The 12,483-nt window shown below is 47.9% G+C and overlaps 1 protein-coding gene across 6 annotated transcripts in view; it reads left to right on the top strand.

Moving 5' to 3' along the window:
* The window catches only part of ULK1 (unc-51 like autophagy activating kinase 1), a 96,025-nt gene that overhangs the window by 78,915 nt on the left and 4,627 nt on the right, over positions 1–12,483 (top strand). For 4 of the 6 annotated variants that reach the window (XM_054844005.1, XM_054844006.1, XM_054844007.1 and 1 more), the window contains 10 exons: positions 589–672; positions 1,263–1,525; positions 2,167–2,351; positions 3,161–3,276; positions 3,871–4,014; positions 6,581–6,768; positions 9,544–9,722; positions 9,821–9,939; positions 11,482–11,639; positions 11,857–11,992. In XM_054844005.1, coding sequence (XP_054699980.1) covers positions 589–672; positions 1,263–1,525; positions 2,167–2,351; positions 3,161–3,276; positions 3,871–4,014; positions 6,581–6,768; positions 9,544–9,722; positions 9,821–9,939; positions 11,482–11,639; positions 11,857–11,992 — 1,572 coding nt within the window. The remainder of the gene's footprint in view (positions 1–588; positions 673–1,262; positions 1,526–2,166; positions 2,352–3,160; positions 3,277–3,870; positions 4,015–6,580; positions 6,769–9,543; positions 9,723–9,820; positions 9,940–11,481; positions 11,640–11,856; positions 11,993–12,483) is intronic. The other 2 variants (XM_054844009.1, XM_054844008.1) reach the window with 2 other exon arrangements.

Genomic DNA, 12,483 nt, shown 5'->3' with positions numbered 1-12,483 from the left:
GTGTCTGCATCAAACATTTTCCTGCCTTCTGAAGAAGACTTCTGTAAGTGCAAAGTATCTTTCTACTGGCTCAGAAAAAAATGTAAGCCAATTGTTGACCAGCTTTGGAAGGGCTTGAACTTCATTGTTCAAACTGAAAAGTAGCTCTCTGAATATCTGGTAGCCTGATTCAGATGCTAAGAAGCAATTCAAGTGGAAAAGGGATGAGAAAAACCCCGGTGTGCAACTGATGCAACTCGCTGTTTTCTATAAAAGAACAGACTCTGGTGTAACTAGCTATTCTTTATCCCTAGTGTCTCCAGTCCTGTATTTATTAGTCTCTGCTGGTGGGGAAATGCAGAATATTCATATTCTATTCTTCTGAATTAATATCACGGCAAAGTCAAACTAAAACTGGCTAAACTAATACCAGACACAGCTTTTATTCCATCCTTTAACAGGAGTTGTTGATCTTTTCACTACACAGATAGGGCTGAGAAGATGGGAGAGATAACTAGCATCTTTCTATAAAACAGATGATGCATAATGTTGTTATTGCCTATGGAAACTTAATACTGAATAAACTTTTTTTATTGTGTTCCCTCAAAGTTGGAACAATCCCAGAGCAGCCCAGCCAGACTGTTAGCCCCTCTTCTCTTGGAGTCGAAGTGAGAAGCCGGATTCCTGTCGCCGGTGCGTTGGTCCTTACCTTCCTTCATTATTCCTGTGGATAAGGCCAGAACCATAGTCTCAGGGCCTTCAAGGTTGGGTATGGTCCTTCAGAAGCTTCTCTTGATGCTTGGCCAGCTAGGATTTCTGTGCTCTGGTAGGAGTCAGGGTTGATCCATTCACATCTCCTCAGCCAACCTGTTCCAGTGCTGACAGACCCTGTGTCACAGAGATTCAAATTTGTGACTTTGAAGTCAATGGATTGAGTGAAGGACAAGCATCTCAAAACCCCCACCTGCCCCTCTGCCAAGTGGCCCGCTTGATGTGTAATTTCCTTGCTGCTGAACTCTGACAGTCAGGGTCCCTTTCTCTGTAAGGGCTGCAGTGGAGGAAAGAAGCTACATTTCTATGTCCCTGTTGTGCCTGTCTTCCTCCTGTAGAGCCAAAACTTGATCAGGCCTAGCAGATCGTGGTGCTAACCAGTGTGCCATCCTTAGCCATCCACTGAAGGTTTTGATCTGTGGATGTTTTAGCAGCGGATCCTGGGATGGGGCAGGCTTTTTGTGTTAGAACCAGAAAATGATGTGGTTTGTCGCTGTGTTTGGGCCCTTCAGGTTCCTCAGCGCCCGAACACTCTCCTCGAGGGATGGGCTCCCGGCTCCACAGTGCTCCCAACCTGTCAGATTTGCATTCCTGCAGGCAGAAGATAACCAAGCAGCACTCTGATCCTCTTGTTGCTCACTTTGGTCATACCCCAGGCAGCCAGCCTCTGCAGATTCATGGCTTGCAGCACTGCCGGCAGCTCAGATCCTCACCGAAGCTGTCCGAGTTCATGCAGAGAAGCCCTTTGCCAACTATAATGGGCTCCCCTACAAAGGTATGTCAAGGAGTCTGCTTTTGGGTTTCTCACGGCTCGATCTTTTGGGCTATTTGGGGTTGAAGCGCTGCATGATCAGATAGCTCTGACCTGGATTTATCACTGCTTGTTCCCTTTTCTTCAAGGGCTGCTTAGTGACCTGTGTGAAATGGGGTAGTGTCCCAGTTCTTAGTGGACAGATCTCACTTGGCAGCAGTGTTCACCATCTGAGCAGAGTCCAGGGTTTTAAACAGGCAATGAAAAGGAACTGCCCAGGTTAGGCAGAAGCGCATTAGTGGACTGCGGTGCCTGGGCTGATTCGCACACAGCGACTCGGCTTGTGACGCAAGTGTGTGTCCAGTAGGAATCCCCAGCAGAGACAGCAGACAGTTAAGCAGGTGACAGCCCTGGTGTCTCATGCGAAGCTGGCACTGTGACAGCATTTTCTCTGCTTATGTTAGGCTGCTACAAATTTTCAGTGGAGTTTGTTGTCCTTTCATTTTAGTTTTTCTGGGATTGGGAGCAAGTATGGGGTAAGATTTCTACCTCTATTTCAGGCAGGTTGTTAAGCATACAATTTAATTTTGATAAACAACTGGGGGGACAAGGGGAGTCCTCCTCCTTCATTTTAAAGAGAAATCTGTTTTTTCTGTTCTTATTAGGCTGTGTCCCCATTTGAGTTTCCCAAAACCCCAAGTTCCCAGAATCTTCTCACCCTCTTGGCCCATCAGGGCGTCATGATGACTCCGACCCGGAACAAGACCTTGCCAGATCTGAAGGAGATGGGTCATTTCCACTGCCAGCAAGCTGGCTTGGGATTGAGGCCTGTGGAAGAGATCAAGGGCAGGTGAGCTATAATCTGCTTTATACAGTGGTGCTTCATTCCCTAATGCAGGATGGACGGGACGAATTTCAAACCTCAGCTAACATTTAAGTTATAATGTAGCACCTGCAAACTGCTAGCACCCTTGGGTTGCAAGCAGATATGATGCAGATTTTTAAAGTCTTCCTCTACAGGGGCAGGCCATGACCTACATTTCATAAAATGAAAGATTGTCTGCAGCTTCACACTGTGTTTAGTGTCCAGGGTTTCATCAAGTGGGGATCAAGGATTTCATTATTAGACCAGACTCCCTGCAATTATGCAGATGTGTGCCTTGCTCTTTGTGGATGAGAGGGTGTTGTGGGTGTTCCTTGTCTATCAAACAGTGGCACCGGTCTTCAGACCAGAGATCTGTTTGAAAGCCACGTGGAGACTGTCATCAGCATTGCAGGATACAAAGTCGCTCACGTGTTAGTGTTAAGTTTTTCTCACCCACCTCTCTGCAGATTGCAATTTTCTCCAGTGATCTAAAGGAGTCCTCTGATAGTAATCTCCGTATCTTCCATCACAGAAAAATTGTGTTACTATAATGCTGTACTCAGTAGTTGCATTACTGCAGGTAGTCACGGTCGTTGCATGCTTTCTGCAAGTAGCAGGAGGTGCTTCAGGTGCTCTGTTGAAAGAGAGAAAGAGCCAGTGGTTACTTCAGCTCCACACTGTTTGCTGTGTAGTGTTAAGTGGTTGTGGAGCAGCATTGGCACAGACTGGAGGGGAAATGAGCTGAAACCTTGCACCTGGTGACTTTCTGCATTGTTGTTGTATGTCCTCTTTAGATCTCTGAGCACAGGCAGGCTCACTGACCTGCTTCTGAAGGCAGCCTTTGGGGCACACATCTCGGAAGCTGGCAGCAACGACAGCCTGAACAATGAGAAGCCAATGGAAATTGCAGGTAGGTGGGGAGGCCAAGGAGATCTGGCAGGATGTCCTGGTTTGGACTAGGGCGAACAGTTTGCCTGCGTGGCTCCTACAAAGGGGAGGCTGCTTTTCTTATGGCTTTCGGCAAAGGAAGTGACTGCCATGTGTGAGGAGTGTAATGATGTTTGCTTTCTTTTGTGGCGCGCTCGAAGGTCTGTGAGCTGCATGTGCTGCGTAATTGCTGGCTAGTGGTGTGATTTTTGTAGGCAGGGCTTCCTCTTTTGGCCCCTTCTGAATGTGATAACGTGTGGAAGTGGGGACTTTCTGCCAGGTGGTTCAAGTATGAATGGCTCTGCAAGGGTGGGTCTTCCTGGGCTTGCAGGTTGGGAAGCAAGGAGGGGAGAACAGCTGCAGCAATGCCTAACGCTGCCCAGGCTCGTGTCCTGTAGTCTGTGCCAGCCTGGCCCGGTCGTGTTCTCAGGGGATGCCTCCAAAGGGAGCACCGGCCTGTGCTGATAACTAGTCTCCCAAGAGAGTCTGCAGGAACATAAAACTGCTGGGCGAGGCACACCATGCTCTGAGTAACTTTCCTGTAATGCCAGTCTGCACCTTTCAACTGTCTCCCCAGCTCCCTCAGGTGCTTACGGAGGGACCCTGCACTCTGGTGCCCGGGCTGGGGGCTCTGCCAGCCCATCCCCAGTGATTTTTACTGTCGGATCCCCTCCCAGTGGAACAACCCCCCCACAGACCACGAGGACCAGGATGTTTTCAGGTAAAGGGCTGATACCTACCTGCCTGTTCCAGTGGGAGTGCCTGGGGGCAGAGCGATGTGTTGAATTCCTTGCTGCTGCACACTGATGGTGGCAGAGGGCTGCTCAGAGCACAGTCCGTAGAGCTTAGCTGGTCTTAAGTACCTTTGAGGTTCTCGTGCTGTCTCCTGCCAACCCCAGTTATTGCTGATAACTGTTTGCACTGGCACAAGGACTAATGCCGGATAGTGGTTTTCCAGTACTGGAAGAGACAGGCAAACTCTTCCTTTACTTCATTGCTCTCTGCTTCAGGAATTACGCTGCAGCTGTTCATAGACCCACTGTTGCTAATAGGTCAACAAACATAAAGATTGTGTTGTGTTCTGATCGTTTTCCCCTGGGTTTTGGATGAACTATAAAAGACGAGCGTGACCATCCGTGCCCAACAATTTCAGTGCACGAGTACTGTTATGAAAGCGCCAGGATGGCTCTGTATGCAAAATTATTAGGTGTGTTACTTACACTCTGAGCTACTTAAGTAGGAAATGGAGAAATGCACTCCTGCTTGACAGATTCTTCATTTAAGACGCCAGTGCTCTGGCCTCATCAGCCAACAGTTGAGGCTGTGGTAATTGGCCCTTTTGGGATAGTGTGTCTGGGAGCTGGAGTCTATGTTTGGTGTAAGAAAATATTTGGACACTTCAGTTTGCATTTTTGGCTTGTTTGGGTTCTCGTCTTGGCTGTTCCTCATCTGAATGTAGTCGACTCTGTTGTTCTTAATCACTGCAGGGAAGGTTTGGATGTAACCATGAATAAGCTGCTTGACTGGGATGGGGGGACGCATGGGCTCAGTTCCTGGGTATGGCTTGCGTTTCCGTCATAACTAAAACCACTCACATCCCTGATTGTCTGGAAAGTTGGGACCATAATCCTTTCTTTGTCTCGTCTGTTTAGAGGGTGAGCTCTGTAGGGCAGGGACTCTTACAAAGTGTCTGACGGGCCTGTAGCACAATGGGGTTACTCTCCTGGCTACAGCCTGTAGCTACTACTGAAATGTTATGAATAGAGAATTCAGACTTCCTGGATTGCTTTTGTGGGGATAATAGCAATTTGGAAGCAGATCCAAGCACCAGTTTTTAGTGGGTTGATACTTGGATCCTTAAGGATCTGCCGAACAGTCAAGATCTCAGCTGGGACACCTGGAAGAGAAGGCTGTTGAATAGTGAACGTACAACACAGACACAGCGTTGGATCAAGGCGGTCAAAGCAATGCTGCTGACAAGCTTTGTTTATTAGGTCTGTGCAGTAACTCCTTATGTTATAGTTAATGCACAAAGTTAATGGTGAAAAGGGGAGCTTTGCAAGCTGGAAAGCTGCACCCCAAGCGCTTGAACAAGTCGTGAGTAAGATCACTTGACAGACACAAAGGCAGAGCCTTTTATGAGTCATCATAACAAATTCTGCAAACAGCCTCTTGGAATTACAGGGTGTCCAGAATGTGATATTGTTGGTCCTTTTCTCTCTGAAAGATCTGGAAATACTCTGTCAGTCTTTGATGATCCCCTTAGCTTTGAAGCATAGGTGCCGACAGGGAGAGAGCTCTGGGAGGAGAGGAGACTGTGCTGAACCTTTTGAAGGCAGGGTAGGGCAGCAGATTAAATTCACGGGTAGAAGAGAAACATCTCCGTCCAAAGGATCGGTGACAGTGGAGAATATCACCCTGGCAGAATTAGCAGAGTATTATAGCTAGTATTGGCATCCCCCCATCAGAATATATTCCTCTGCAGCAGTGTGTCAGGGGATATGAAACCCTCTGGAAGTGGTGAATGTATTATGAATATCCTGAGACAGAAACTCCTTTTGAAATGTCCATCTTTTATACGTAGGGTACTCTTAGGGCGAATTCAATGGTCAAGAAGGGCAAAAGGTGATGATGAGGGAATTGTCTGATTGACACAGTACTTACAGGGTCTCCTGAATCCTGAGGTTAGAGTCTTGACTCAGCTGAAGTAATTTACTCTGTGCCCAGCCTCCTATTTGTAACGAGGAGGAAGCAGAAGTGCAGGGCATGTTAATGGAAAGCTCTCCTGGTTTGCATGTAAGTGGTTGATGTTTTAAAACCGTGATAAAAACCTCACTTATCAGAGGTGCTCATTCAGTGATAGTGATAGTGTAAAGGCTAGGGAACCAGGGTTCAGGCCATGCTAATCCATGATGGGGAAGTTGACTATGGTGGTGTGTGATAAAAATCAGCCCAAGATATTGTGGCAGGGTTCAGAAAGTGTTTGAACAACAACAGAAAAAAAAAAAAAAAAAGTGCTTCTGAATTGTCTCCAATGACGGGCATTCTGGAAGGTGCATTAAATCTGCTTAAGCTTGTAAGCTGGTCTACCTGAGTTGCTGAGGAGCTTATGTTGGGGAGTGGTTTTCTGCATCAAGAGTCCTTGCATCTTCCTCCAAAGTACCTGTTGCTGGCTCCTATCAGAGCCAGGATCCCGGATCCTACAGGATTGTCCCCTCTGTTGAGCGAGGAATACTTGGCCTACTATTAATACCTTCAGTAATTCCTTCGCCTGTTTTTCTTCTCAGTGGGGTCTTCCAGCTCTCTCAGTTCTGGAGGCTCATTTACCGGCAGGCACTTGGCAGTGGGAACTGGTGGGGATGCTGTGGAAGGCCCCTCAAGTCTCCGGTACGCTTTTGCTGATCCGATCACCGCCAATCTGGAAGGTGCTGTTACATTTGAGGCACCAGAGTTGCCCGAAGAGACGCTCATGGAGGTGGGTATATCCTGGGGACTTGCTAGGTACAAAGGACAGGGGGAGTAAAAGGAAAGCAAATCTAGAGATCTTGGTTTGCAGCCAAGGGGGTTGCTTCCAAAGATGGTACAACCTGGCTTCAAGACAGCTAGGCCAGTGCAACGCTCAGAAAGCCCAGGGCGTATTTAGCACAGTGACTTTTGAGCCTGCTACCAAGCTGTTTAGACCATGGGACAGCCCAGGACTGACGTTAAAATTCACCGTTTCCAAAGCTGAAGTTGCAGGTTGGAAACATCAGTTATCTGGTGCATTTTGTATTAACAGTTTCTGAAGAAAACCGGGGTACTTTGGGCCTTTTTTCTTTTAAAAGGCTTGATGTTAGTAATAGCTGACTTGAGAGCGTGAATAGCTTCATGTATCAGATGACTGCCCACTGCATGCACTCAGGGAGTCAGGCAGCGATACGGCTCCTGCTGAAAAGATCTGAAAAAACCCCCAACACTTGCGCTCCTGATGGAGGGGACAGGGTGGGGGACACACCACGTTCTGCACCAGAACAGCTGAACCAGATTGTCGAGCTGAAAGGCTGGCAGGCTCCCCTTCTCTGCAGGCTAAAGACAAGCCAAAGCGGAGCAAATGCTGTTGTAGCTGAGATATATTTGAAATGCAGGGCAGGCTCCCCGTTTGCAGTAGAGGTGGGAGGCAGATTCATCGTGGTTTCAGTTCTGTTCATGATACCTCCTTGGGCTGTCTGGGACCGGGGAAGGCTCTTGGTATCTGAATTTTGCTGGTGTTGCTAAAACCTTTAGATACCCACAGAGATATGTGTACATTGTTTTAAGGATGTGGGTTTGCTCTTCTACTTCAGATTTTATTTAGCTCTTTTTTTTTTGTCAATTACACATTGAATTGCTTAATTTTTTTAAACAGTTTGCTTAATTACCAGCAGAGTCACAGGGCTAGGACTTTCAGCATTGATGTGATCGCAGTAGTAGTGAGTTTAACTGAGCATCCTTACCTCTGTGAGGTCCCAGAAGTGTGAGGCACTGCCAGCTGCCACCACTTCAGACACTGGTCTGAAGAGAAGTGTCCTAAGGAAGTATCGGCTTGATCTTGTTAATACCACTCAATTCAGCTCCTCGTATCTGTAATGAGTCATGTGGGTTCGTTCATCATTTCTGCTGAGCACAGTTACCCATTTGCATGTCACAAAACCTTCTTGGCACCAAACCTTTACAGCATATTTTGAGACCCCTTTGTGCTCTGTGGAGTTGACCAAAATGCAAACCAGGCAGATTTTTTGACTTCAGATATTTCAGCGTATTGAAAACTTGCTATTTAAGCACCCCTATTTATCTTGAGCAGAGCTGTTAGATTCAGAGAGGTGGTTCTTCCATCTTTTGAAAAACTTTCTGTAGGTGCGGACAAGGCAAATTGAAGGCTAGGGTTTAGTTTGTTTTGCATTGCTTTAAAAACACGATACAGAGATGGCTACGGAAGGAAAGACTCTTGTGATGCCAAATGAGCCCATGGATGCCAGCATAACTAATACAAGCCAACTGTATAAGCAGAGAGGAAGGACTGTGCATTGGTTAGAGATACCAGACTGAGACCTGCAAGATCTCAGCAGTTTCCTGCTCTGCCACAAACTTCTTGTATGACTTGGCAATTGCTTAATCTCCAAGTTCCTCCTGCGCTTTTAAAGAAAATAGAGGAAGATAGAGATAACACTTCCTTAGCATACTGGACTGTCCAGGTAGCAAGATAGTGGGAGGAGAGATTCATATTTCAGATAGTCAAAGCTGCCTTAGCAGCCAAGCCTGAGCCAGTGAATGAAAAACAAAAGCTTGCCAGACCTTGAGCATTAAGGTTTTTTCCTAATTCATGTAGGAAACTTCCTTACCAGCCCTCTTTGAGAGAACTGAGCCACTGAGTATTTGAAGATCAAACAGGTTAGCCACTTCTCTACAGAGAGTACCAACAATGGAGTTGCATCTGATCCAGGCAGCAATTCATTTTGTAGACAGCATTCAGTTTTTCTGCACATACTAACTTCCCACAAATGCTTCCAGTGACTTAAGCAATGCAGCTTCCCAGAAATGGGTTAATCCCCTTTGATCTGCAATAGCAGAGGAAAACTATTTTGAAATGACTGTAGCACTTAGTATGAGAGGCTCTCTTCCCTCACTAGCTGGACAGGAGTTGCAAATAAAAGGTTGTCCTTGCTGTCTCTTCAGAGGACCTCACCCCGGGCTCACGGTGCTGAACTGGGAGGATATAAAGACCAAGGGCTAAGTGAGGGCTGGGCTGTAGAGCGGGACACGCTTTGTTTGCAGGTTTCTGTGGCGTAGGAGGTTGTCGCTCTCATGAAATCCACACCAGCTTTCAGTTTTGTACCAGCATTGCTGTGGTGGGAACCAGAGCGGGGCCCATGGTGCAGATGGTCTCTCCCCTTTCCCGGCTGACTTCTGAAAGAGTCCCACAGAGCTGGGATCCTCCTTGGGAAGGGGGCATGTAATTTTGGAGCAAGTCTTACCAGCTTCTCCAGGGAGCTGCCTTGAAATTTCTGTCCTGGGGCTGTTGCTTGCTACTATTACTGTGGAGGAGGAGCTGGTGCGGTACGTGGGCTCGAGGCTGAGCTTGGCTGTCCCTGCCCAAGGCAGAGGTGTAGGGGGGGTTGGGGCCCAGGCGTTATTTCGGTAAGCTCTGATAGTTGCTGGCACAGCTGTAGGTGAGCAGCCCTCCCTGGCATGCCAGCTTTCCCTCTGTAACCCCCACTTGTCATCCCTTCAACAGCAAGAGCACACTGACATCCTGCGCAGCCTCCGCTTCACGCTGGCCTTTGTCCACTACGTGATGGAAATTGCTGCCCTTAAAGGCAGCTCCAGCGAGATGGGCAGTTCGGTGACATCCGAGTACCAGCTCCAGGAGAGCGTGGTGGCCGACCAGATCAGCCTCCTCAGCCGGGAGTGGAGGTAAGGACCGAGGAGAGATGGTTAGGTGCCAGAAGTCCTTCGGAACACTTACGGCTGTCCCATTGACCTATTTGCATTGCAATGTGCTTTCCTTGCAGCTATGCAGAGCAGCTCGTGCTGTACCTGAAAGTAGCGGAGCTTCTGTCCTCGGGGCTGCAGATGGCCATAGAGCAGATCAAAGCTGGCAAGCTGTGCCTCTCCTCCACCGTCAAGCAAGGTAAGGGGCTGCTGGGCACGTGGCGCAAAGGACTCTCCTGGAATGAAGTATTAAAAGTATCACAAAGGGTATGGAGGGGGTTGAGTGAGCGTGAACCCCCACCGGTATGCCCAGAGGCTTCTTTCTTATTGTTCCTTTGCACAGCTGGGTCTTTTTTTTCCACTGAGCGGAATGTTCCTCTCTTCATATTGGCTTTAGGTCTCAAAACTCCTGCTCATGCCCCTGTGAGAATCTTCAGCACTAATCGGTGAGAAGGGAATGTATCTTATCTGATTCTTGTACATCTCTGTCTCAGGTGCTTATTTGTACTTGACATAAGTCCAACTTAATTACACAGTGCACACCCTAGGAAGTGCTTACTTGCCAAATGGAAACCTGTCTTGGCAGTGATGATTTTTCAAGTGAAACAAAAACACAGGAAGTAAAATACTGGTAATGCCAGAGTCACTTCTTTGCTAGTGTTACAGCCTTACATTTGCATCTGACTGGCTGGCTTGTGATGTGAGCTGGCTGTGATTCAGTGATTAGAAAAAGTAATTTTAAAACTACCATTGTAATATTACTGAGGGAGCTCTTTGAAGCACTTGAAGTACTTGACCCATCAGCCGCCTTCCCCAAGAGCTTAGTCTTTGAAAGTACTCGTGCTGCCTTGGATTGGGGTGTAAAAAAACCAAGAAGTTAAATACAATAAGCACACGTACATCGTAGCAAGCAGTATGGAGCAGGATGCACAGGTTTAGCTACACATCTTCCACCTGTTCAGGCTAACAGGAAAGTTGTCATAGCCTAAATAAATTATTCTTTTTCAGGGCAGGTTTTCTAATGTGCACGTAGCAGTTAATCCTCATCAGATGTTAGTGGGAGTTTGTATTCAGTGCTTCGTGGAGATCATGCTATGTGGCTAGGGAGATTCAAGCCTGTGGCATCGCTGGCTGTTTTGGATTGTTATTTTAATCCCTCAGAATCATATTTGATTCCTGATTCTCTGTCCCATAACCTTCCCGTCCTAGCTGCTGTGGTTCAGGAAAGGAGGTGGCCTTTCATAGGCATCGGTGTCTTTTCTTTCTGGGACAGCAGAGTCCCAAGAGAGAGATTCCCTTGCTCAGTCAGTGCTGTTCATCCACACTCAGCTCCAACAGCTACCGCGTGCAAGTCACGTACTTCTTCACGGCACATCATCGCCCATCAAGTAGCAGAAGCTTTGTATCTGGCACGTCTGTTGCTTCTGGTGGTGCGTGAGACATCTTGCACGGTGCAAACTGCTCTCTGCCTTGTGGCAGCTGAAGGAAACAAAAATAGACCTGGCCTCAGGTGAACTAGGCATACGTGTAGGCGTTGCCATGTGCAAGCTTAGAACTGGTGAAGGTGACAGAGGAAAGGAAAAAGACCCCGTTGGTGCAGCAAGTACTTTCCTGCCAGTCTTTTGGCTTTAACATAACCCCGTTGTCTTGAAGTTACTCATTTAGGGTCCTGTGCATGGAGATTGGGAGGCACGCAGAGAACTGGGGGTAGCACCTAAAGCATTTCTTTCCTTTACTCTAGTTGTGAAGAAGCTGAATGAGCTTTATAAATCCAGCGTATCATCCTGCCACTGCCTCAACATGAGACTCCAGAGGTTCTTCCTGGACAAACAGAAGCTCATGGATCGGATCAACAGCATCACCGCAGAGAAGCTCATCTTCAGCTATGCTGTGCAAATGGTAATAACCACACGGTGCCTGGGAGCAGGGTTAGCACAGAGCCGGTGTCGGGCATTCACGGTCCCTGCTGGTGGCCTTAGCAGATGATTTTACTGGTGATGCTGTGTGCAGCCTCAGGAGGCTGGGCAAGGGAGGTGTTCGTGCAGCATAGGTGCCATGCTGGGAAAGCTGAGTGGGGTCTGGGAGTAACCTCTTGGCACGGGGTTGTTGCCTGCAGGTGCAGTCTGCAGCCCTGGATGAGATGTTCCACCACAGAGAGGACTGCGCACAGAGGTACCACAAGGCTCTGCTGCTGATGGAGGGGCTCCTGAACATCATCACTGAACAGGGGGACATAGAAAACATCAATAAATGTGAGTGTTCGGTGACTTTTTTTTTCTCCCACGAGAACATGTGTTTTTCTAGCTGCATGGATCAGAAAATTCAGTACCCAGCATCCTTTTTTTCCTTTGGCTGCATCTTGGTGGACATAGCAGAGATCTCTTGGCTTGTTATAGCTCCTCGCCGCTTGGCCTCCTGCTTTCCCAGCAGGAAAACTGTTAGAAATGCAGGTCCCTGTTCTGAGCTGTGTTTTGAGACCTTCCCATGCAGAGCAATTGCCAGGGCTTTGTTGGAGCTTTTGATGTGTGACAGAACTTGGTGAAGGAAGTGGTTTGGCAGCAGCAGAGCCTGGGTTTGGTTTTCAGCTGGAACCATCCGTGTGATTGCACAGAGCACTTGGGAACGTGAAACTGCAGCGGCTGTCGGGCAGAGCACAGCGAGGGCTTCTTCCAACACATCTTCTGAAACAGGACTGCTCGCCTCTCTGCTCCCCCAGGCCTGGCTGAGGACGCGGCAGACAAAT

Source organism: Grus americana, chromosome 16 (assembly GCF_028858705.1).
Source record: "Grus americana isolate bGruAme1 chromosome 16, bGruAme1.mat, whole genome shotgun sequence".
Classification (NCBI taxonomy): domain Eukaryota; kingdom Metazoa; phylum Chordata; class Aves; order Gruiformes; family Gruidae; genus Grus; species Grus americana.
This window is presented reverse-complemented; position numbering and strand designations above follow the sequence as displayed.